This window comes from Coregonus clupeaformis, chromosome 12, assembly GCF_020615455.1.
Source record: "Coregonus clupeaformis isolate EN_2021a chromosome 12, ASM2061545v1, whole genome shotgun sequence".
Classification (NCBI taxonomy): Eukaryota; Metazoa; Chordata; class Actinopteri; order Salmoniformes; family Salmonidae; genus Coregonus; species Coregonus clupeaformis.
In genome coordinates, this window is record NC_059203.1 from 12,020,842 (window position 1) to 12,048,268 (window position 27,427).

Here is a 27,427-nt window from a genome sequence, read left to right on the forward strand (position 1 = left end):
AGTACTTGGTTGCAAATCCTTTGCAGTCAATGACTGCCTGAAGTCTGTAACCCATAGACATCACCAGATGCTGGGTTTCTTCCCTGGTGATGCTCTGCCAGGCCTTTCCTGCAGCTGTGGTCAGTTCCTGCTTGTTCTTGGGGCGTTCTGCCTTCAGTTTTCCCTTCAGCAAGTGAAATGCATGCTCAATTGGATTCAGGTCAGATGATTGACTTGGCCATTGCAGAACATTCCACTTCTTTACCTTAAAAAAGTATTGGGTTGCTTTCGCAGTATGCTTCGGGTCATTGTCCATCTGCACTGTGAAGCACAGTCTAATGAGTTTTGAAGCATTTGGCTGAATCTGAGCAGATAATATAGCCCTAAACACTTCAGAATTCATCCTGCTGCTTTTGTCAGCAGTTAAATCATCAATAAATACAAGGGAAGCAGTTCCATTGGCAGCCATACATGCCTATGCCATAAAACTACCTCCACCATGTTTCACAGATGAGGTGGTATGCTTCGGATCATGAGCAGTTCCTTCCCTTCTCCATACTCTTCTATTCCCATCATTCTGGTACAAGTTGATCTTTGTCACATCTGTCCATAGGATGTTGTTCCAGAACTGTACAGGCTTTTATAGATGTTTTTTGGCAAACTCTAATCTGGTCTTCCTGTTTTTGAGGCATACCAATGGTTTACATCTTGTGGTAAACCCTCTGTATTTACTCTGGTGAAGTCTTCTCTTGATTGTTGACTTTGACACAGATACGCCTACCTCCTGGAGGGTGTTCTTGATCTGGCCAATTGTTGTGAAGGGGTTTTTCTTCACCAGGGAAATAATTATTTTGTCATCCACCACAGTTGTTTTCCGTGGTCTTCCGGGCCTTTTGGTGTTCCTGAGCTCACCAGTACGTTCTTTCTTTTTAAGAATGCACCAAATAGTTGATTTGGCCACACTTAATGTTTTTGATATCTCTCTGATGGGTTTGTTTTGATTTTTCAGCCTAATGATGGATTGCTTTACTGGCAGTGACAGCTCCTTGGACTTCATATTAAGGATTAACAGCAACAGATTCCAAATGCAAATGCCACACTTGTAAATGAACTAATGAGGGAATAACACACACCTGGCCATGGAACAGCTGAGCAGCCAATTGTCCAATTACTTTTGGTCCTTTAAAAAAGGGGGGGGGGGGACCACATATAAAAAGTGCTGTAATTCCTACACCGTTCACCCGATTTGGATGTAAATACCCTCAAATTAAAGCTGAAAGTCTGCACTTTCAGCTCATATTCATTATTTAATTTCAACTCCAATATGCTGTGGTAGACAGCTAAAATAATTATAACTTGGTCAATGTCCAAATATTTATAGACCTGACTGTATGTGACTACAGTAGTACACAATTTCCGGACCACTTTTGGCTTGTGAGTGCTACTTTCAGATCTACTGGCTAAAAAGTATGCAAAACTACTGAAGAATCTCTTTAAAAGGGTGTCTTAGAGTGTGTGCCAGGACAGTCAAGCCACACTCCACTCCTCAGGCGTTGTCTATCAATCGGCTGCTGGGGAAGAGGAGAGTCTGACACACTTAAGAGATAGCAAGGTAACCACAGGCAACAGCCCCATGCCTGCCCTCTGCTCCCTGTGGTGGGACTGATTGCTTGTCTCAATCATCCTTTCCACCCCCCATCCCTCCTTTCAACCTCTCTCTTCTTGCCTCTATCCATTCCTCCGTCTCTCTGTCTCTGGCGCCTCAACTCCTCTCACTTGTCTGCTCTGCTTGTGTGGCCATCAAATCAGCAGTCCTAACCTTGCCTGGAAAGACTGGGAGTCAATACATTTAAATAGTAATTCATTATTCTGCACAAAATCAACCTATTAATTATTAGGCTATGCTCCTGGCTATGTTATTATAGGACCCTCTCAGAAACAGTAGTCCCAATTGAAGCGGTATAGGAGATGCTGCGGAACATGTAGCTTTCCCGGGTTCTGAGTGTGCTGCAGCACCACTGTTGAGCAATTTTCCCATTCCATTTCCAGGCCTCATAATGGCACCACATGTGGTCCCAAAGTGACACAATTCGAGAGCTTGGTACTATAAGGTTATAATTGTCAAGATAGAGTTATTGACATACAGTGGCTCTTCCTTTAAACGTTTCAAGCTTATGCCGCGACCGTTTGTGGTAGATGGTGGCAGATTGTGGTAAATTGCATCATTCTGTCATTGCACCACACTATCACAAGTGGCATCAGGCAAAAAAAGAATTGCTGGCGGGTGGTCCCGGAGTTGAGAGAGAACTTGGGTAAATACAATGGCACAATTACAATTCACATGTGGACTGACGATTTTCGAAAAATAGGCATGGTGGGCTTTTGGTTTCTCTCCCTCTAAAAACAGAAATAAATTATTCTAAATAACAAACTGCCTTTATTTACCACAGTGTGAAAGAGTGATAGCCCCTCTATGTAAAGTGAGTTTCTGAAACACGGAGTCCTTCTTTGCTGATGTGAAGAAGAAACTGATTGAAAGAGAGTCCAGCGAGGATAGGGAGGGGAAAGGGTTGCCCATATTTTCAAGACCTGAGCTACTTCATTTATTTATATATTATTTATGTAAAATGTACTTGTTTATTTAGGCAATTTAATATATTTGTTTAGGCTTGGCCTATTTAGTAGGCTATTTCACAGCATAAAGCTATATTTGTCAGCATAAAGCTGAGTGACTCACTTATTCGTGGCTTTGGATCAAAATAAATAAGTACCAACATTCTTTCTGATAGTCTTTAATAAATAAATGTTTTGACCAAGTTAATCTGCTTATGTTGTGTGTGTTCAATTATTTGTGACATTGTGGTTACAATGAAGAATGTAAATTAAATAAATCAAATAAATCCTATTCATAATGAATAATCAGATGTGTGTTGCAAGCTTGTCATTTTTCCTTATCAATTTTTTTTTAAACAATTTGATTTGAGATTTTTAGACAATACAAAACATACACATACAAAAAACAACTACATCACACCTGACCAGACCCACCTGCTCACACCCCCATCTCCAGCGCCCACATCACTCTCTGTCACATGGCCTCAAACTGCACCATTTTGTTTCTCTCTGTCGCCCACACGCACTTTCAACATTTGGATAATAAAGCATTTAAAGGCTGACATTGGTTGATTTTAATACTTCTGACAGCCACATTTCTAACTCCATCCATAACTTTTGGACTTTATAACATTCCCAGAAGGCATGGATTATTATAACCTATTGAAAAATGAACCTGGTAATCTAATTTAATTTACTGCAGGCCTAAGACCAATGGGTTTAACCTTCTGAATGAATGATTATATTGAAGATAGAAGCCGCCTCTTAATGAGTTCCGAGAGCCGATCCGTTACCCAACAAAATAATATCCAATTTATTTAGCCTAATTGTTTTTATGACTACATACAGTAGGCTATTATTCCTCTTTTCCTCCCTGCATTAATTCATTTGACTGCATGTCTATTCAACATTTGGCTAAAAAGAAACCAAGCCATGAATTAAGAACAGATAAAAAAAAAAAAATCACAATGATATGCGGCACATTGTCAACTCAAATCGCTTTAAAGAGCCTTCTAATATTAGATAACAAATAAATATACTAAAACAATAACTTCAAAAACAGTCCATTCATCACTGGATTTCTTCAAATTGCTGTGCAGGAAAAGGATGTCATCCACCGTGCCTGGTCGCAGGCTTCCAGCTGGCTTCTCTCTGAAACCACACATTAATCTGAAGGTGACACTTTATCCTTTGTAACCACACAATTACCAGGTGGACAGTAGGCATTTTGAAGTGATAGAGGAAATCAATAAGATCCACAAGTATTCTTTCACAATAGCTGGCAGCTGATTTTTTTTGCCTGATGCAGGACTCTAGTCCGATATGAGAGAGACTGACTGAAACATTCACACCTCCATTAATTTACGAAAGTATAGTCTAATAGCTTGGCTAGGTGTGAAAAATCCCCCGATTTGTGCCACAGTTTAGACTACCGATTGATACTGCGGTCAGTCAGAGTTGAGTCCTATTGTAAAGTGTAACCTAATGGCCAAAAAAGGGAAAACTTGCAATGTATTCGATGCTTAAGTACTCTAAAGTTTTACATTTCTAACTCAATATCACAGACCAGATTTGCACTAACGAAAAATGCATGAACCCTTACAAATATATACATTTATTATAATCCACATAATAATTCAAACGAAATTATCTGTAGCGAGAGGAGAGACAGCATGCTAAAGACAATCAGAAAGAATGTCTTTAACCCTGCATTACAATATAACTTATTTTGAACGAAAGCTAGGAATGAGTGAGTCACTCAGCCCTATGCTGTTCCTGCTTCTGTTGCCTATTAGAGTGTTTGTTTAACATCCTACTGATTCTGTGATCGCCAAACCTCATGCAACTGCAAAATGTTGGATAAAGCAATTTCACCCCACAAAAAATACACTTTGTCAGAAGAAGTTGTAACTGGACCATGTAACACGCTTATAGACGCATATACAGTATTTGTTCATCAACATATTTATGCTTTTGTTAATAAAATAATGATGAAAAAAACTTTCAAAATGCAGATGTTTATTTCAACTACATCAACTACAATATTTTATGTAACCTTTTTCTTTGTAAATAGCTAAATTTACCATCAAAAATCAAATATAGGCCTGGTCCCTGGCGAGAAATTGCTCCCCACACATGAAGTTTGAGGGGATGCTTGGGACTCGGCTTGCTTGATCTTCTTCCTTTTTTTCTGTAGCAAATTGCTCAAGGGCCACGGTTGATTCGTCCGTGAAGATGACATCATTGAATGTCTTGCCAGCTTTGAGGATCACCAAAAATAAAGATATTTTGGTTTCAGGTCATTTTCTTAAAAAAAAAATACATAGCCTATCAACGTGTAGGCATACTGTGTAATAAAATCGATAATTGTGTACTAAAAACGTGAATGTGTGTTTGCAGATCATACAACCATGCCGACAACCATCCGTGGAGATCAGTGGACAAAGGGCTGGACAACGGGCCCACCGAAAAAACGCATGGTTCCCAAGAAAGCGTTGAGTTTTGTTAGATTCTTAAAATGTGTTTCTGTACGCAGCATTTGTGTGTAGGAGTCACTTGTAATTCATAATTTGTCTACTGTTTCTATCATAGGCCACTGTAATCGATGGGGGCTCAGGGCAGTACCATGCTGCTCATCTGATGAACGTGCACATGGATCAGATTCAAACTTTGAAGACCAAGATCGAGTCATTGAAGGCAGACCAGTAGAAAGAAACATTCTCTGAGGGCAGAGATATGGGCGACAGCTGATGCATTGGTCCAGAGCGGAAAAAGCATTAAAGACAGAGTTAATGAGTACTTGAGGTCAACGAGAAAGTCTGGACATGGCCTGCTCGCCCTTATGTAAGGAATTAGGCACTTTACTATGTTTACTATGTAGGCTACAGTAAACATCTCATTGTCCTATTAGTTTTTGTCAGACTGCACAGTAGCCTAATAAACATATGCATTTTAAAACAGTGTATTTTTTTAAATCAAATTCAATAATATATTTGTACCACTGTAGATGCTGTGTTAAATTTTTTTGAAAACAGTTCTCGGTTTACAGTAGTGTTCTGTTCAATGTTCACTACCTATGTAGTATTCTAAATACCCCAATTCATGTTATTAAGTCCAAAAGAATACAAGACAAAAATTGCTGACACCATTCAAACCAATAAGGGTTAGGAACTGTAAAACCAATATCTCAGAATCATATTTTTGCAGATAGAACCTTATCGTCCCAAGCTCTCGAAAAGTTTTTTACTGGAGGCATCTGTTCTATATTCTGTCTGTGATGTAAGGCCTTAGTGCTGAATGCATCCAAAGTAAAAACCTCTACATCAGCAAACTTATCATAACTGGCAGACATTCCTACTGTATATATAATGTTAATGCCCAAGACAAAGAGTTACACTACAAGACAACTCATGCTATTAATGTGCTTCAAATTGTACCTCAGGCATACAATTATGTTCCTGTAGCTTAAGTGTAAGCAATGAGATGAGATTGATGTGTTTTGAAAGTACACTTTGGGGATAGCATTTGGCAAATTGGCACTAAGTGCATTCTGTGCGGTACAGTAAGGAGTGTACATGAAAACATACCTGAGGGATATAAGTGTGTTATATAAATGGGGGGTTACAGAATAAACAGCTACAAGGCTGAGTATGGCTCCAAAATGAGCTTTGTGATGTCTAATCACTCACTAAATCATGCAGTGTTTGCTATTTGGAGCATCAGCCATTTGGAGACAATTTGGAGCATGGCACCCCTCTCTGTCCATACAGGATACAACTGAGTAGAGTTCAACTGCTGATTGAACTAGAGGACTCACCAGAGCACGCATCAGGCCTGCATCACCATGAAATGACAGAAGAGCCCAGTGACGGCAGGCCATCCGTGAAATTACATCAACAACTCCCTTATTGTAATTACATTTGGTTAAATGGGAAAGCAAAGTGTGGGTGTAATGCAATTAACATGTAATTGACATCCTGGCCAGGTTGATGCAAATCATTTTTGTTCACACCGTGGTCTTAACAATGTCTCAATGGATTTTCACCTACAATGCCTATCATAAGTAGCCCCTTGGATTTCTTCACATTTTATGTTGTTACAAAGTGGGATTAAAATTGATTTAATTGTCATTTTTTGTCAAGGATCTACATAAAATTATTTGTAACGTCAAAGTGGGATTTCTTGAATCCTAAATTGTATTAACACTAATATACTTTACTTTGATTAGATAAGTATTCACCCCCTGAACCAATACATGTTAGAAAGAGCTTTTGCAGCGATTACAGCTGTGAGTCTTCTTGGGTACGTCTCTAAGGGCTTTGCACACCTAAATTGTGCAATATTTGCACATTATTCTTTTCTAAATTCTTCAAGCTCTGTTAAGGTGTTGGGGATGATGGCTAGACAGCAATTTCCTAGTCTTGCCATATATTTTCAAGCAGATTTAAGTCAAAACTTGGCCACTCAGGAACATTCACTGTCTTCTTGGTAAGCAACTCCAGTGTAGATTTGGCCTTGTGGTATAGGTCTGGTGTAAAGCAAACTGAAGCAGGTTTTGCTCTAGGATTTTGCATGTGCTTAGCTCCATCCCATTTATTTTAATCCTGGAAAACTCACCAGTCTTTGTCAATGTCAAGCATACCCATACCATGATGCAGCCACCACCATGCTTGAATATAAGGTGGCAGTTACTCAGTGATGTGTTGTGTTGGATTTGCCCCAATAATGAGGCCTAAATGTGTATTCCTTTCCCATGTTTTTAATTTTTCAGAATTACTTTAGTGCCTTGTTCTGGAAGATATTTACTCTGTATATTCGTATTCTTCTTTTCACTCTGTCATTTAGGTCATTATTGTAGAGTCACTACAATGTTGTTGATCCATCCTCAGTTTTCTCCCATCACAGCCATTGAACTCTGTAGCTGTTTTAAAATCACCTCATGATGATATCCTTGAGCAGTTTCCTTCCTGTCCTGCAGCTCAGTTCAGAAGGATAACTGTATCTTTGATGTGTCTAGGTGGTTCAATACCTCATCCACAGCATAATTATTAAATTGGCATGCTTAAAGAAATATTCAATGTCTGATGTGTTATTGTTACCCATCTACCAATCACTGCCCTTCTTTATAAGGCTTTGGAAAAGCTCCCTGTTCTTTGTAGTTGAATCTGTGCTTGAAATTCAATACTTGACTGTGGAACCTTACAGATGTTGTGTGTATGGGGGACAGGAGAATCATGTCAATCCTTATTATATCACACAGTGTGACTCCATGTAACTTATTATGTCATTTGTTAAGCCACATTTTACTCCTGAACTAATTTATGCTTGCCTAAACGAAGGGGGTGAATACTTATGCAATGACAATATTTTAGTTATTGAATTTTTATTAAATTTGTAAATATTTGTAGAATTTTCTTTTCACTTTGACATTATGTCGTATTTTGTGTAAAGTGTAAGTACACTTGGCCAAAAGCATGTGGACGCCTGCTCATCGAACATCTCATTCCAAAATCATGGGCATGAATATGAAGTTGGTCCCTCCTTTGCTACTATAACAGCCACTCTTCTGGAAGGCTTTCCACTAGATGTTAGAACATTTCTGCGGGGACTTGCTTCCATTCAGCCACAAAAGCATTAGTGAGGTCGGGTACTGATGTTGGGTGATTAGGCCTGGTTCGCAGTTGGCATTCCAATTCATCCCAAAGGTGTTCGATGGGGTTGAGGTCAGGGCTCTGTGCAGGCCAGTCAAGTTCTTCCACACCGATCTCGACAAACCATTTCTGTATGGACCTCGCTTTGTGCACGGGGGCATTGTCATGCTGAAACAGGAAAGGGCCTTCCCCAAACTGTTGCCACAAAGTTGGAAGCACAGAATCATCTAGAATGTCATTGTATGCTGTAGCGTTAAGATTTCCCTACACTGGAACTAAGGGGCCTAGCCCGAACCATGTAAAACGGCCCCAGACCATTATTCCTCCTCCACCAAACTTTTCAGTTGGCACTATGAATTGGGGCAGGTAGCGTTTTCCTGGCATCCGCCAAACCCAGATTCGTCCATCGGACTGCCAGATGGTGAAGCGTGATTCATCACTCCAGAGAACACGTTTCCACTGCTCCAGAGTCCAATGGCGGTGAGCTTTACACCACTCCAGCCGAGGCTTGGCATTGCGCATGGTGATCTTAGGCTTGTGTGTGGCTGCTTGGAAACCCATTTCATGAAGCTCCCGATGAACAGTTATTGTGCTGACGTTACTTCCAGAGCCAGTTTGGAACTCGTTATTGGGCGTTTCAACCGAGGACAGACAATTTTTATGCGCTAGGAGCTTCAGCACTCGCCGGTCCCATTCTGTGAGCTTGTGTGGCCTATCATTTCAAGCTGAGCCTTTGTTGCTCCTAGACGTTTCCACTTCACAATAACAGCACTTACAGTTGACCGGGGTAGATCTAGCAGGACAGAAATTTTATAGTAGAACGGACTTGTTGGAAAGGTGGCATCCTATGACAGTGCCACATTGAATGTCAATGAGGTCTTCAGTACGGGCCATTCTACAGCCAATGTTTGTCTATGGAGATTGCATGGTTGTGTGCTTGATTTCATACACCTGTCAGCAATAGGTGTGGCTGAAATAGCCGAATCCACTAATTTGAAGAGGTGTCCACATATGTTAGGTCTAAATGTATAGTCCTACAGTAATAAAACTAATCTATACGTAACTACTGCAATACTGAGTATAAGGAATAAGGAAGCCAGAAAAATAAGTGGATATAGAGTGCATATAGGCAGGTAAAATGATGGAGAGAACATTTTATGGCAGGTCATAATGTTTTATATTAAAAACATTCCTAATATTGAACTTTTAATAGGCTTTTGGAAATGTTTGTCCATCTCACTGAGTAGCTAGCTGCTATCTGTGTTTTGGGGATCTTTCCACTTAGACCACAACAACCACTTTGTTATTTGCTCATCACCATTAAAAGATTTATAATAACTTGAGCTTGAGAAGCATGGTGAGATTGGCTTTGGGGTGGTTTGTTGTTGTTGTGCAACCAATCTATTCTGCAAAAACACTCGCTCTCCAAGTAATAACCGGATAATACAAACACTTGGCAAAAGTTGGGGAAGGGGAGGAAACAATTCAAAGCAAAATACCTAACAAATATCAAACAAACAAAATCTCCACACTGTTGTCCTAGGTTGTCTTACAAAACCATATTGTTTCTACGGTAATGGGGTTGAGAATATATTATGCAGACTAAAGCTTTCAGAATGGTTCTAAAATGTGTTTTGAGTCATTTGGTTTTGCATTTCGTCCACGTTAACAAAATAATCTGAAACACAACCAAAACAAACAGCAAATGCATTCAACAAGTTTGTAGAGTCAAAAGCTTAATGTAGTCATTGGGTGTTATAGATATGGGACCAAATACTACACTTTTTACTACTTTAATAACCATAAGTGAATTTGTCCCAATACTTTTGGTTCCCTAAAATGGGATGACTATGTACAAAAAGTGCTGTAATTTCTAAACGGTTCACCCAATATGGATGAAAATACCATCACATTAAAGCTGACAGTCTGCACGTTAACCTCATAGTCATTGTATCATTTCATGTGTCACTGTCCCAATACCTTTGGAGTTCACTGTAGAAGCTATCTATATGCTACTGTACATAATTTCAATAGATCACCCGTCCTAATCAGTACTGCTGTGTTGTTGATGTAAGTGTGGGCAACACTGCAAGGCGGTGGATGCTACTGTGCTGTGTAATACTCAACTGAAAGGATCCTCCCTGCCTGATGTTTTTGATGCCTTTCTGACAGTCAGACAACACCCCACGGGCTCTGCTGGAGAGCCTACAGATGTACTCCAGCACTGACTTATTCAGCACACTACCTCATGCCCCACTGTGAGACACAGAGCTGCAGCACCATGCAGAGATCCACTCTATTGGTCTTTTCACTGGCATTTCGGAGGACAGAGAGATATCCAGATGTCTACAGAAACTAACACTGTGGATAGATAGCCAAACAGACATGACTACTTCAGCCTATAACACATAATAGTAAATTTAGTCCTAGCCCCATCGATCCCTTTGCAAGTTGTCCCTGGGGCTGGGTATTCCTCACCACCACAACAGGATGATGTTCAATTGCATCTCTGGCTGCTCATCTGTAAAATGCATTTCATGTTGTGGTGTTTAATCTGGTTCCAGTAACTTCCTTTGAAACCTTTACAGATTGGTGTAAGGGAGCTTACTGTGAAGCCAACGGCCTCTGGGATTTAAGCAGCCTAAATACAGAGCCGGCCCAAGCAACACACTATCAGGACGCTTAGAGAGCAACACCATAGACACAAAACCATGAGTAGTGTATGTGTGTATGCATGTGTGTTTGGGTGAGTCAGGGGGAAGTGCCTGGGGATGTAGGGAAATAGTAGTGATGCTAGTTTCACCATGGCCAATCAGATTAATATCATGTGCAGAAGCCCTGGCTGGCTAGCCCAGTGTCAGTTGCTCAGAGCACGCTTTGATGAACCTCCAGCATCACTGGGTGGATTCACTCCGGCTATAGAGCCAGGCTATAGGTAGTGGGGAGTGGGGAAGGGGGAGACTGGAAGGAGAGGCAGTAGGAAAGAAAATCACAGTGGTGCTCCCTGCTGGAAAGGGACCAGTGCTGGTGCAGTCCCTTCAGACTGTGTGTGTACCTTCATGCTCAGCTCAATATGGCCTAGCCTCTGAGGCCAAGCACACATTATAGAGAACACTATCCATGGGGGAGGTCTTTGGTTAATGTGATTCAATAACACACAACACCAGACTTTCACTGAGCCAATGACCGTAAAACAAACCAGAAAGTGCCTTAGCAGGAGCACACAGCTGCCTTAACCACCTTATCCAATATATTACAGCTCTTTTGCAAGGATTTGTGAGTGAAATGTTGTAACTACTACTCTATAAAGCCTAAACAACACCATAGAAATCAATTCACTGTGTGTATTTTGCAGCTGTAACTTTTTATTATGTAACTGGTGTTTTGTTTAAGTAAGGGTAAGGAAGGGTCATGTAATGTAATGTAGTACTCACGCTGCGCGATCTTGGCCAGGTGCAGGCGGTTGACCCAGGAGATCTTGCTGAGGGGGCTGGGGGTGTTGAAAACCACCATGAAGCTGACGGGACGTCCCGACCTGGAGGGGAATTCACACACACAACTTAAAACAACTGACTCATGCTCTGTGGGGACCTCATCAAGCCCATTGTTCTACTGTCAACAGCAAAGCAGCAGCTAAAAGCCCATCAGTGTTTTATGGGTCATTCACTGCACTGGAGAAGAGCCTTAGGGTGTGGGAATAATGGTATAGTGCTCCATAGAGCCAATCAATGCATAAAGACAAATACCACATACAAATGTTCTGCAAAAGGCCAGTTCCTTCTCACTGACAGAGCAAGGAAAAAGTTACAGGTACTATTTCAGACTTTCAAACTGAAATCCAATAAAGCCAAGTTCTCTTTTGGTCTACGCAGGGTCATATAAGATATAGGCCTATGGCCATCAGTTTCCCAAAATCAGGACATTGCTGTAAACTGGTCTGTTCTATGGATGTATGTTTGGATATGCCATGGGATTGTGATATGGTTGGATTATGTGATTATGAAATTCTGGTCTGGTTTTTATTTAGAAGCTTAGTCGTATGTGACTATTCGATGCTGTAGGCCTATCTATTTTACACATGTTGTAAACAAACCCCCCACTGGGATAATAAGACATACTGTAGATACTCTACTGTACTATAAGACTGCCTCCTCCCCTGTATCATTCTAGGGACAGGATGAGGAGGAGCGGAAGGATAGGGAAAGGGAGGAGATGTCGAGACCTCTCCCTCAACGTAAACAAAACAAAGGAGCTGATCGAGGACTACAGGAGACAGAAGAGGGAGCACGCCCCCATCCTCATCGACAGGGCCGCAGTGTATAGGGTCAAAAGCTTCAAGTTCCTCGGCGTGCACATCATTGAGGACCTGAAATGGTCTCACAACACCGACACCGTGTTGAAGAAGGCACAACAGCGCCTCTACAACCTCAGGCACTGAAGAAATTCGGCATGGCCCCTAAGACTCTCACAAACTTCTACAGATGCACCATTGAGAGCATTCTGTCGGGCTGGTACGGCAACTGCACCGCCCTCAACCGCATGGTTTTCCAGAGGATGGTGCGGTCAGCCCAACATCACCGGGGACATACTGCCTGCCCTCCAGGACATTTACAGCACTCGGTATCAAAGGAAGGCCAAGAAGGTCATTAAGGACCTCAGTCACCCGAGCCACGGACTGTTCACTCAGCTACCGTCTGACAGACAGTGACAGTACAGGTGCATCAGTGCCAAGACCAAGAGACTAAAAAACAGCTTCTATTACCAGGCCATCAGACTGTTGAACAGCCATCACTTGCCGTCTACCGGGTGATGCACACTACTCACACACACAAGCTATCACATACTCACAAACACACGCACACTCGCTGTTGTCCCATGTTATAGAGAGATTAAACCACTGGACATAGTGTTTTTTCAACATAGCTCATTATAATACTTTAATAATACTATTTATACACACCGCATATTCATTTATATACTTTTTTATATATATTTTTTTATATTTATTTCACCTTTATTTAACCAGGTAAGCCAGTTGAGAACAAGTTCTCATTTACAACTGCGACCTGGCCAAGATAAAGCAAAGCAGTGTGATAAAAACAACAACACAGAGTTACATATGGGGTAAATCAAAACAACTTGATTCTTGACATAGCTCACTCTAATATATCTACAGCTATACATATCCTTCTTAGTAAATCTTGTGTAAATTCATCCGGTGTATATACTGTACATATAGATTGCTTTTGGATTACTGTTACAGTGCTATTTGGGTTGTTAATTAGATTTGTTCCGACGTTTCTTGATTTTTATTTAAAAAATATATAATAATTTGTGTACTACATTTTACTGCATAGTTAGGAGCCAGTAACATAAGCATTTCTCTGCACCCGCTATAACATCTGCTAAACTGTGGATGCGATCAATAAACTTTGATTTGATTTGAAGGAGTAAGAGACCTGTAACCACGGAGCCATAACAAACAGCACATTTCACCTCCCCCTGTTTCAATCAGGATGGTGGAAGTGATGTGAAGGTAGAGACGCCCAGATCAGATAAGAGAAAGGATGAGAGGGGAGCGTGAACTGCTAACACACAAAGATTGAGCCAGGGAGCTGGATTAACAGGCCAGAACCCCCACTCCGCCCCCTGCTCCTCGCCCCTTGGCCCCCAACATGCCTCTTACACCCTGGGTAAAAGCTGACAGTTCTGGCCTGCATGTGGGAATAATGTGATCCTTGAACAGGGGGAGCTCAGTGTGGAATTTTTAAAGGTCATAGGCCTCCAGTAGTGGATCACTCTGAGATCAGCAGCTTTGATTGAGCCACCATGTTACCTCTCAACAACGGCACACAGTTTTACATTTACCAACTCTTCCTGCTCACACTCTCATCCTTGCAGTCTCTATGCAATACTTGTCTTAAATGTTCGTTTTTCCTGAATAAACAAGGACACAGATACTACTTGCTTCAGGTTGAGTGATAAAAGATACAAGAGCAGTAAACATCCCCAGTGACTCATATCAGCCTCTCTCTCTCTCTGTCTGTCTCTGTGTGTGTGTGTGTGTGTGTGTGTGTGTGTGTGTGTGTGTGTGTGTGTGTGTGTGAAAGTGCTTTGTCACTGTACCCAATGCCCTGCTTGTTAAAGAGCCATTCTTGATGCACACACACACACACACACACACACACACACACACACACACACGGAAGGCATTTCACATTCAGCCGTTCAGACATCATTAGAGGGTAATTGAGTGGAGAACAGTGTGCAGTCTGAGAATCTGCTTCTGTCATACCTGCCTGCTGCCCGGCCCGCTGTCAATTCATATTCACTCAGACAGAGTGAGAGACTGAGAGAAGACAAGGACAGAAAGACGTGAGTAAGATCTCCAAATTATTTGACATGTTGAAAAAGTGGAGCTTTCATACAGAGATGTAATTCATACCCTTCACTGTTTAAATACAGCAGAAGCAATTTGCTGAAGAAAGAGAGAGAGAGATGAGGCAAGAGGGGAGAGAGAGGGGGAGAAAGATGAGAATGAAACTGGTCACTTCATCAGATTGCCAGGGAGGGTAATACTTGATGCTCACGCTGCTCCAAATCAAAGCGGACTTGGAGTCCTCCCACTGGCTGATTGACAGGCGCAGTGCAGGTGTGCTTGTACACAGGCAGCATGGGGAAGTAGGCACAGGCATGCTGGTGGAATAGAGTGGAGCGGTGTGGAGCAAGGACCAGGCCCACAGCCCAGACCCGGGCTGATTTATGGCTGCTGGTCACTGCTGAGGCACACATTAATGCACAAAGAGGGGACGGATGTTGGAGTGAGTGCTGAGCGAGAGCCTGTCACGCAACCGGAACACACCTATTCTCCAGACACTGAGAGAGGTCACAGTCACAGGCTCTTGTGAGAGCTTCAGTGTGCCTAGACCAGACCTGGATGGACGGGGAAAGTCAAAACTTAGTTGCTCATTGCGAGGGGAGTGAATGATGCATGTGCCATGCAGCAAGTCAAAGGTGTACTTTCCACATTTGGACTATGTGTGTGTGTGTGTGTGTGTGTCTATAGCACTATTAAAGCAGCCATAGTTAAAGCAGATGTTAATGATGTGCTGTCACACATACGGCAGTGCCTTTGAGCAGTAGAGATTCCCCCCACGTCCTCAGCTCAGCCTGTCCCGGCTCTGTGTGGAGGGATGGAGGGAAGGAAGGGGATGGCTGTGATGTGCTGCTTGCTTGGAAACTCTCCCAGGATGACAGGAGGGGACCAACTCAGTAAAGGGGTGCCCTGCTGTGGACCCACTCTCCCTCCACCGCTCTCATAGAGACAGAACAAGACTGTGTAGAGTATCAACGTGTGTGCATGATTGAGAATTGAGAGAGAACAAGAGAGAACAAAATAGTGATAGAGAAAAGAGAGAAAGAGAGAGACAGAGTGAGAGACACAGAGAGCGAGACACACAGAGAGAGAGAGAGAAAGAAAAGAGAGAAAGAAAGAGAGAGGGATTGCAGAAAGGCTCAAAGTTCTGTATCCAATCTTCAAGGAAAATAGATTAAAAGGGAAACGTGTGGCACTTGTGGTTGATAAACTATATATTGACAACTAAATGTTCAGAGACACATGGCTATTCTAAAAGATGTAATAGAGGAGTTGAATAATGGAACACCCAATACTAGCAATGATAGGGATTGGAATATTAAATAACATTTATAGTAAGTATAGTATTTAAAAAAGGATAAAACTATACAACAAGAAAAGATAACAAGCAAAATAATACATCTTCAAATACAACTAATTAGAACATGGCTTTTTTGGCGGGCAATTGTTGTTTTGGCGGACGGTTGTTGGGGTTGGTCCTGTGTTCTCCCTGGCGTCCTTTCCCCCTTGCGGCAGGTGTGGGAAGTGGGTGCGTTTGCACGCTCGGCCCATTTCCTCCGCAGTCAACCATGTGGTGTGCATTTTTGTGTTTGGAAAGGTACGCTGTTAATTGAGTGAGAGGGGAAATGGTTGCATATCCTAGAGCCGATGGGTGTCTATGAGCAGGGGTAGTGAGGGAGAGCTTTCAATTTTGTGTAGATGAGGGATATACAGTGGGGAGAACAAGTATTTGATACACTGCCGATTTTGCAGGTTTTCCTACTTACAAAGCATGTAGAGGTCTGTAATTTTTTTAATCATAGGTACACTTCAACTGTGAGAGACGGAATCTAAAACAAAAATCCAGAAAATCACATTTGCATTTTATTGCATGACATAAGTATTTGATACATCAGAAAATCTGAACTTAATATTTGGTACAGAAACCTTTGTTTGCAATTACAGAGATCATACGTTTCCTGTAGGTCTTGACCAGGTTTGCACACACTGCAGCAGGGATTTTGGCCCACTCCTCCATACAGACCTTCTCCAGATCCTTCAGGTTTCGGGGCTGTCGCTGGGCAATACAGGCTTTCAGCTCCCTCCAAAGATTTTCTATTGGGTTCAGGTCTGGAGACTGGCTAGGCAACTCCAGGACCTTGAGATGCTTCTTACGGAGCCACTCCTTAGTTGCCCTGGCTGTGTTTCGGGTCGTTGTCATGCTGGAAGATCCAGCCACGACCTATCTTCAATGCTCTTACTGAGGGAAGGAGGTTGTTGTCCAAGATCTCGCGATACATGGCCCCATCCATCCTCCCCTCAATACGGTGCAGTCATCCTGTCCCCTTTGCAGAAAAGCATCCCCAAAGAATGATGTTTCCACCTCCATGCTTCACGGTTGGGATGGTGTTCTTGGGGTTGTACTCATCCTTCTTCTTCCTCCAAACACGGCGAGTGGAGTTTAGACCAAAAAGCTCTATTTTTGTCTCATCAGACCACATGACCTTCTCACATTCCTCCTCTGGATCATCCAGATGGTCATTGGCAACCTTCAGACGGGCCTGGACATGCGCTGGCTTGAGCAGGGGGACCTTGCGTGCGCTGCAGGATTTTAATCCATGACGGCGTAGTGTGTTACTAATGGTTTTCTTTGAGACGGTGGTCCCAGCTCTCTTCAGGTCATTGACCAGGTCCTGCCGTGTAGTTCGGGCTGATCCCTCACCTTCCTCATGATCATTGATGCCCCACGAGGTGAGATCTTGCATGGAGCCCTAGACCGAGGGTCATTGACCGTCATCTTGAACTTCATCCATTTTCTAATAATTGCGCCAACAGTTGTTGCCTTCTCACCAAGCTGCTTGCTTATTGTCCTGTAGCCCATCCCAGCCTTGTGCAGGTCTACAATTGTATCCCTGATGTCCTTACACAGCTCTCTGGTCTTGGCCATTGTGGAGAGGTTGGAGTCTGTTTGATTGAGTGTGTGGACAGGTGTCTTTTATACAGGTAACGAGTTCAAACAGGTGCAGTTAATACAGGTAATGAGTGGAGAACAGGAGGGCTTTTTAAAGAAAACCTAACAGGTCTGTGAGAGCCGGAATTCTTACTGGTTGGTAGGTGATCAAATACTTATGTCATGCAATAAAATGCAAATGGATTACTTAAAAGTCATACAATGTGTTTTTCTGGATTTTTGTTTTAGATTCCATCTCTCACAGTTGAAGTGTTCCTATGATAAAAATGACAGACCTCTACATGCGTTGTAAGTAGGAAAACCTGCAAAATCAGCAGTGTATCAAATACTTGTTCTCCCCACTGTATATGGAGGCTTAAATATCCTGATCTAGTGATCGCGGAGACTCAATCAAGCTACATTTACGTCATTTAGCAGACGCTCTTATCCAGAGGGACTTACAGTTAGTTAGTGCATATATAATATTTTTTTCATACCCCCTGTGGGAATCGAACCCACAACCCTGGCGTTGCAAACGCCATGCTCTATCAACTGAGCTACATCCCTGCCAGCCATTCCCTCCCCTACCCTGGACCAATTGCGCGCCGCCCCATGGGTCTCCCGGTCGCGGCCGGCTATGACAGAGGGATTCGAACCAGGATCTCTAGTGGCACAGCTAGCACTGCGATGCAGTGCCTTAGACCACTGCGCCACTCGGGAGACACTCGAGAGCTAGTCGTCTGGACTTCTTTCTTATCTCATTCTCGTTGGCACCAAAAGTTTAAAAAGTGTTGATAGGGGACAGAATGCGGTCGGACCATCATATAATTGGCATATACATTACTCTTACTGAATTTCCACGTGGGCGAGAATATTGGAAATGTAATCAAAGCCTATTGGATGATAATTTATTTTTAACTAGGACAAAGGAATTCATAACTGACTTTTTCCGACATAACATAGGTACAGCAAATCCCCTTATTGTATGGGACACCTTTAAATGTGCCTTTAGAGGCCATGCAATCCAGTACTCATCTCGAAAACAAAAGCAATTTAGGTCAAAAGAGTTTATACTAACAAAGGAAATAGAAAGTATAACAGAACAGATAGATGGCAATAAAAACTGTAACATAGCTCAGAATAAATTAGAGGAAAAACAAAAAGAAATGGAGAAACTTATTCAAGAAAGATCAAGTGTAATATATTATAAAAATAAAGAAAACTGAATGGAATATGGGGGAAAATGCACCAAATTATTTTTTAATCTTCAACATAGGAATGCTACCAAAAAGAATTGAATGAAATTGGTTACAATTGACGGAGTAACCCATGATTCACCAAATGATATTTTGAAGGAGGAAACAAGGTAATTTAAGCATATGTTTCGTTTCAGTCGCCTCCATCTTCTCTAACTGAAGCTAATTGTAGAGATTTTTTTTCTATTGATAATGTAAAATTAACAGCCAAACAGAAAGACTCATGTGAAGGTGAAATTACAGAGGAGGAACTTCTGGATGCAATTAAAGACTTTAAGTCTGGGAAAACTCCAGGGTTGGATGGCATACCAGTCGAAGTATACCAAACCTTTTTTGATATACTAAGAGGACCGCTATTAGCATGTTTTAACCACTCCTATGTAAATGGTAGATTATCTGACACTCAAGAAGAAGATCTCATTATTACTGAAACAGGATACAAGTGGAAAATATAAAGATCCAGTCCATTTAAAAAATTGGAGGCCCCTTACACTTCAGTGTTGTGATGCTAAAATTCTAGCAAAATGTATAGCGCATAGAATTAAAAAGGTATTGTCGGATATTATTCATTCTAATCAGACAGGTTTTTTACAAGGAAGATACATTGGAGATAATATAAGGCAAGTATTGGAAACAATAGAACATTATGGAAAATCTGAGAAACAAGGCCTGCTATTCATAGCAGACTTCGAAAAGGCATTTGATAAAGTACGACTGGGGTTTATATATAAATGCCTGGAGCATTTACATTTTGGTGAATCTCTTGTAAAATGGGTCAGAATCATGTATAGTAACCCTAGGTGTAAAATAGTAAATAATGTCTATTTCTCAGAAAGTTTTAAACTGTCAAGAGGAGTGAAACAAGGTTGTCCACTATCGGCATATGTATTTATTGTGGCCATCGAGATGTTAGCTATTAAAATCAGATCCAACAATAATATCAGGGGATTAGAAATCCAGGGCTTAAAAACAAAGGTGTCATTGTACGCTGATGATTCATGTTTTCTTTTAAATCCACAACTAGAATCACACCACAGCCTCATAGAGGATCTAGATACATATTTTAACCTCTCTGGATTACAACCAAATTATGACAAATGTACTATATTACGTATTGGATCAATAAAAAATACAATTTTTACATTGCCATGTAGTTTACCAATAAAATGGTCTGATGGTGATGTGGATATACTCGGAATACATATCCCAAAGGAAATAAATGATCTCACTTCAATAAATTATAATAGAAAGTTAGCAAAAATAGATAAGATCTTGCTACCATGGAAAGGTGGGTGCCTGTCAATTTGTGGAAAAATCACCCTGATTAACTCTTAAGTATTATCCCAGTTCACCTATTTGCTTATGGTCTTGCCTACGCCTAGCGAACAGTTTTTTAAATTATATGAGAAAAAAATATTCCATTTTATTTGGAACGGCAAGCCAGACAAAATTAAACGGGCCTATTTATATAATGAATACAGAAATTATTAAATATTAAAGCATTAGACCTATCACTAAAAGCTTCAGTCATACAAAAGTTATACTTAAATCCGAACTGGTTCTCTAGCAAATTACACTGCTAAAAAAAATAAAGGGAACACTTAAACAACACAATGTAACTTCAAGTCAATCACACTTCTGTGAAATCAAACTGTCCACTTAGGAAGCAACACTGATTTACAATAAATTTCACATGCTGTTGTGCAAATGGAATAGACAACAGGTGGAAATTATAGGCAATTAGCAAGACACCCCTAATAAAGGAGTGGTTCTGCAGGTGGTGACCACAGACCACTTCTCAGTTCCTATGCTTCCTGGCTGATGTTTTGGTCACTTTTGAATGCTGGCGGTGCTTTCACTCTAGTGGTAGCATGAGACGGAGTCTACAACCCACACAAGTGGCTCAGGTAGTGCAGCTCATCCAGGATGGCACATCAATGCGAGCTGTGGCAAGAAGGTTTGCTGTGTCTGTCAGCATAGTGTCCAGAGCATGGAGGCGCTACCAGGAGACAGGCCAGTACATCAGGAGACGTGGAGGAGGCCGTAGGAGGGCAACAACCCAGCAGCAGGACCGCTGCCTCCGCCTTTGTGCAAGGAGGAGCAGGAGGAGCACTGCCAGAGCCCTGCAAAATGACCTCCAGCAGGCCACAAATGTGCATGTGTCTGCTCAAACGGTCAGAAACAGACTCCATGAGGGTGGTATGAGGGCCCGACGTCCACAGGTGGGGGTTGTGCTTACAGCCCAACACCGTGCAGGTCGTTTGGCATTTGACAGAGAACACCAAGATTGGCAAATTCGCCACTGGCGCCTGTGCTCTTCACAGATGAAAGCAGGTTCACACTGAGCACATGTGACAGACGTGACAGAGTCTGGAGACGCCGTGGAGAACGTTCTGCTGCCTGCAACATCCTCCAGCATGACCGGTTTGGCAGTGGGTCAGTCATGGTGTGGGGTGGCATTTCTTTGGGGGGCCACACAGCCCTCCATGTGCTCGCCAGAGGTAGCCTGACTGCCATTAGGTACTGAGATGAGATCCTCAGACCCCTTGTGAGACCATATGCTGGTGCGGTTGGCCCTGGGTTCCTCCTAATGCAAGACAATGCTAGACCTCATGTGGCTGGAGTGTGTCAGCAGTTCCTGCAAGAGGAAGGCATTGATGCTATGGACTGGCCCGCCCGTTCGCCAGACCTGAATCCAATTGAGCACATCTGGGACATCATGTCTCGCTCCATCCACCAACGCCACGTTGCACCACAGACTGTCCAGTAGTTGGCGCATGCTTTAGTCCAGGTCTGGGAGGAGATCCCTCAGGAGACCATCCGCCACCTCATCAGGAGCATGCCCAGGCATTGTAGGGAGGTCATACAGGCACGTGGAGGCCACACACACTACTGAGCCTCATTTTGACTTGTTTTAAGGACATTACATCAAAGTTGGATCAGCCTGTAGTGTGGTTTTCCACTTTAATGGAGTGTGACTCCAAATCCAGACCTCCATGGGTTGATACATTTGATTTCCATTGATAATTTTTGTGTGATTTTGTTGTCAGCACATTCAACTATGTAAAGAAAAAAGTATTTAATAAGATTATTTCATTCATTCAGATCTAGGATGTGTTATTTTAGTGTTCCCTTCATTTTTTTGAGCAGTGTCTATAATATATATATATATATATATAAACATGGGGGATTGGAAGTGATGCAGACAATTACACTGATGGAAGTTACAATCTATCTGCAGGGCCCTCTGCTAGCCCTCTGCTGGCCCTGCCCCTCTGCTGGCCCTGCCACCTCAACAGCTAGCCCTGCCGGCCAAGCAACCAGCCAGCCTCCAGCAACAATTAGTCTGCTATCAGAGTCCCTGCTCAGCTCTCTCTCTCTCTCTTTATCTCTTTATCGCATGCCTCTCTTCACAATCTACTATAACCATCACTACACTCTACACTGGAGTCCAGGTCTGTATAGTACTCTACTTGCTCAAAGCATTTCCCCCACTTTACATTGTTGAAACCTGTTTCTCTGTGTGGCAGAATGAGGTCTGTCGGCTTCTACAAACAAATATGTTACACTATATGATACAACCCACAGAGATGGGAAACGGGGGTCTCCCTCCCTGGTCCATGCTGCTGCTAATGACATTATCAATGGGACCGAGGGGATGGGGTACTCCTCAAAGGGGATGCTGGGACTTTCTTGTATGCATGACATCTGGCTCCACCAAACAGAGTAAGCAGCTTGGCCCTGCAGGCCCAGTGTGGCGCCACAGAGAGAGAGAGAGGGGGGATGGTTACCAATCTGCAGTGCTCTGCGGCTCAAGCTGTAACTTTAGGTTGGATGGGTAGGCCCTCACTGCTGTCACCCTGCCTAGCCCGGTTTATTTTGTGGAGGTGGGTCAAGGTCTCTTTCCCTCCCTGCTCATAATACTCCACACCTCCCCCTCTCATCCTCCACACACTAGCAGCCACAGCACAACTCCCACTCTAATCTGTTTTCATTCTCTATCCTCCTCCTATACTCTCAGCTGAGTCCATAGCCACTTGAGCACATTACGATAAGCACATTCAGACTCATCACAGTGTGTGAGAATTATAGAAGCTCCGATTATGGAGCCTTTAGATTTAGTACATCTAAAAATGACAAAATGACCTGTCAGTCAAAGACCACTTTCTGTGTGTCCTTGAGCTGAACTACAATAGCATTTTTTTATTATTATGTCAGAACAAATTAAAAACACACAATACCGGCTATACCCGTAATATGAATGCAACTCCATGAAAATAACATGGCTAATGCTGTCAATTATTCCATTTGAGTTCTCAAGGAAGTTAATATGTGAACGATCAGTTAATGACCCATCGCGGTGCACACCTCTAATTTGCCAGCCAGCTGTGGCAGAGGTGGGGGCAGGCTTTTAACACTGTCTGAGTGTAATGCCAGGTAATGTGCTCTGTGAGGGTAAGCGAACACAGCATCAGGCTCCTGCATCATCATATCGTTAGTGCCCATGCACATTCAAATGTTTGTCACCGGCTATTCTCTTTTAGTGTTGAGTGTGACGGCCTGTTTTCAGAGTTATGGATGAGGCAATTTCTCCAGCAACCCATTTTGTGGAGTCAAGACGGCAGTGTAAAACAAGCCCTTGCAGTTCAATTTGTCGTCTTTAAATCGTAAAATCACACAAGTGTGAAGATAATGGATGAAATCCACACATTGGGTGGTACTACAGTATGGCTGACTTTAACACAAGGCCCAGTAATATTGACGTAATACTCACTTGTCTGGTCTCCCAGGCACTTGCAGGCGTAAGCGGCACTTGTTGGCATTCTGAAGCTGATCCTCCTTGATCCGGATGAGTCTCTGTAGAGCTAGACACCAGTCCTGGGCCACAGTCGTGTTCAGGTTCTATGATCCACAAACACACAAGAACATTCTGCTATGACATGAAAATATAGGTACAGTACATACTGCCATGTGCACGATATTCTTCTATCCACTCCTAAATGATGCACTTCTGCTTACATTCACAAGCGTAACATTCGTATCTCATGCTTATACTCACACCTTTATATTTATGGACTGACATACTTAAACTCTCTATTAAAAAGAACCCTTTCCTCATAAAACTGCTTCGATTTATAGACCCTTTCATCAACCCATGGCCAAAGCACTTTATACCATCAAATACGTCATACACATTACATCTCCTACACCACTTTTACAGTTAAGTCCCTCCAGTCAAATAGAATCAAATCAATTTATGAAGTCAATGAGCCATGCAGAAATATTTCCTATATTTGTTTGGTGGACATTTATATTATAACTGGGTGGAGTGTGAAAATCAGTAATATGGAGAAAAGCCCATTTTACTCCACCTTTTTAAAAAAATTGAGCCAAAAGGCCACCTTTCCACTGAGAGGCTCTTTGGTGATTGCTGGAGTATGCTGTGACTGTGTTATGTACAGTAGCTTTAATGTGATGGTGGCAGACAGACACAGTACTGGTAGGTGTCCTGATTTGAACACAACATAGCTCACTGAAGGAGATAGAGGTACTCTGTTCTTCAGGAGATACACCTCAAATCTGTCAAATCTCTGCAAAAGCAGCAGCTACTCATCCTGGCACTGTTGGCATGGGGATATCGAATGTATTTACGCTGTTATCAATTGGTGATTCCAGAAAGATTTGTAGCTTTTATATGATCACATTTTAATTGCATTTAATTATCCCTTTTGAAATTCATTGTGACCCGAAAGAGATTTCCCCAAATCTCTTCCTCTCTATCGTCTATGAATAATTCTCATCTTTGTTGTTGTACAATACCCTGCATTTTAAAAAATAACACTTTGTTCATGCATTTTCAATCTCCGATCAAAGCATTCTGTGTTCTCAGGGTTCAGACCTGTAGTTAGTTGGGTTGTGGTAGAAAGAAATCACTTTACATTTGCAAGCATTATTTGGACTTAATAATTTGTCAAGCTGCGAATGAAATCTCTTTAAAGTAAAGACCAGTGTTTTTAGAGGTCAGGCTGCGGTGCACGTTTTTAAAGAGGGTAATATGGATGTAGGCTTTTGTGAGTAACTTGGAGGCAGCCTGGGCTATGTAGTGATGCAAAAAAATACTATAGTAGACCCAGAGGTTGGGGTTTTGGCTGTGCATACCTGGTATGTCTCCTGTAGCATTCCTACAATAAGTAGTGAGGTGGCGTGTGGCAGTGGTTTGGCTGTAGTGGTGTGGGCTGGTGTTATATAGTAAGTAGTAGGGTGGGCTGGTGTTATATAGTAAGTAGTGGGCTGGTGTTATATAGTAAGTAGTGGCTGGTGTTATATAGTATGTAGTGGCTGGTGTTACATAGTAAGTAGTGGCTGGTGTTATATAGTAAGTAGTGGCTGGTGTTATATAGTAAGTAGTGGCTGGTGTTATATAGTAAGTAGTGGCTGGTGTTATATAGTAAGTAGTGGCTGGTGTTATATAGTAAGTAGTGGGCTGGTGTTATATAGTAAGTAGTGGGGTGGGCTGCTCTTATATAGTAAGTAGTGGGGTGGTGTTATATAGTTAAGTAATGGGGTGGGCTAGTGTTATATAGTAAGTAGTGGGGTGGGCTGGTTGTATACAGTAAGTAGTGGGGTCGGCTGGTGTTATATAGTAAGTAGTGAGGTGGACTTGTGCTATATAGTAAGTAGTGGGGTGGTGTTATATAGTAAGTAGTGGGGTGGGGTGGTGTTATATAGTAAGTAGTGGGGTGGGCTGGTTGTATACAGTAAGTAGTGGGGTCGGCTGGTGTTATATAGTAAGTAGTGAGGTGGACTTGTGCTATATAGTAAGTGGTGGGGTGGTGTTATATAGTAAGTAGTGGCCTGGTGCTACAGTGCCTTGCAAAAGTATTCATCCCCCTTGGCGTTTTTCCTTGATTTTTATTTGGATTTCATGTAATGGACATACACAAAATAGTTCAAATTGGTTAAGTGAAACGAAAAAAATCACTTGTTTCAGAAAATTCGAACAAATAAATAACGGAAAAGTGGTGCGTGCATATGCATTCACCCCCTTTGCTATGAAGCCCCTAAATAAGATTTGGTGCAACCAATTACCTTTAGAAGTCACATAATTAGTTAAATAAAGTCCACCTGTGTGCAATCTAAGTGTCACATGATCTCAGTATATATACACCTGTTCTGAAAGGCCCCAGAGTCTGCAACACCACTAAGCAAGGGGCACCACCAAGCAAGCAGCACTATGAAGACCAAAGAGCTCTCCAAACAAATCAGGGTTGGGTTATGAAAAAATATCTGAAACTTTGAACATCCCACAGAGCACCATTAAATCCAATATAAAAAAATGGAAAGAATATTGCACCACAACAAACCTGCCAAGAGAGGGCCGCCCACCAAAACTCATGGGACCAGGCAAGGAGGGCATTAATCAGAGAGGCAACAAAGAGACCAAAGATAACCCTGAAGGAGCTGCAAATCTCCACAGCAGAGATTGGAGTATCTGTCCATAGGACCACTTTAAGCCGTACACTCCAAAGAGCTGGGCTTTACGGAAGAGTGGCCAGAATAAAGCCATTGCTTAAAGAAAAAAATAAGCAAACACGTTTGGTGTTCGCCAAAAGGCATGTGGGAGACTCCCCAAACATATGGAAGACTGTACTCTGGTCAGATGAGAAAAATTTAGCTTTTTGGCCATCAAGGAAAACGCTATGTCTGGTGCAAACCCAACACCTCTCATCACTCCGAGAACACCATCCCCACAGTGAAGCATGGTGGTGGCAGCATCATGCTGTGGGGATGTAAATTCATTGGCAGGGACTGGGAAACTGGTCAAAATTTAAGGAATGATGGATGGCGCTAAATACAGGGAAATTCTTGAGGAAAACCTGTTTCAGTCTTCCAGAGATTTGAGACTGGGACGGAGGTTCACCTTCCAGCAGGACAATGACCCTAAGCATACTGCTAAAGCAACACTCAAGTGGTTTAAGGGGAAACATTTAAATGTCTTGGAATGGCATGGTCAAAGCCCAGACCTCAATCCAATTGAGAATCTGTGGAATTACTTAAAGATTGCTGTACACCAGCGGAACCCATCCAAATTGAAGGAGCTGGAGCACTTTTGCCTTGTAGAATGCCAGTGGCTAGATGTGCCAAGCTTATAGAGACATACAGTTGAAGTCGGAAGTTTACAAACACTTAGGTTGGAGTCATTAAAACTCGTTTTTCAACCACTCCACAAATGTCTTGTTAACAAACTATAGTTTTGGCAAGTCGGTTAGGACATCTACTTTGTGCATGACACAAGTAATTTTTCCAACAATTGTTTACAGACAGATTATTTCACTTATATTTCACTGTATCACAATTCCAGTGGGTCAGAAGTTTACATACACTAAATTGACTGTGCCTTTAAACAGCTTGGAAAATTCCAGAAAATTATGTCATGGATTTAGAAACTTCTAATAGGCTAACTGACATAATTTGAGTCAATTGGAGGTGTACCTGTGGATGTATTTCAAGGCCTACCTTCAAACTCAGTGCCTCTTTGCTTGACATCATGGGAAAATCTAAAGAAATCAGCCAAGACATCAGAAAAAAATGTGTAGACCTCCACAAGTCTGGTTCATCCTTG

General features: G+C 42.2%; 1 protein-coding gene across 1 annotated transcript in view; it reads right to left on the reverse strand.

Annotated features, from left to right (window-relative positions):
* The window catches only part of LOC121577721 (rho guanine nucleotide exchange factor 10-like protein), a 158,694-nt gene that overhangs the window by 86,494 nt on the left and 44,773 nt on the right, over positions 1 to 27,427 (reverse strand). The window contains exons 18-19 of the mRNA XM_045223702.1: positions 23,579 to 23,706; positions 11,678 to 11,778 (exon numbers count right to left, since the gene is read on the reverse strand). Of these exons, the coding sequence (XP_045079637.1) occupies positions 11,678 to 11,778; positions 23,579 to 23,706 (229 nt within the window). The remainder of the gene's footprint in view (positions 1 to 11,677; positions 11,779 to 23,578; positions 23,707 to 27,427) is intronic.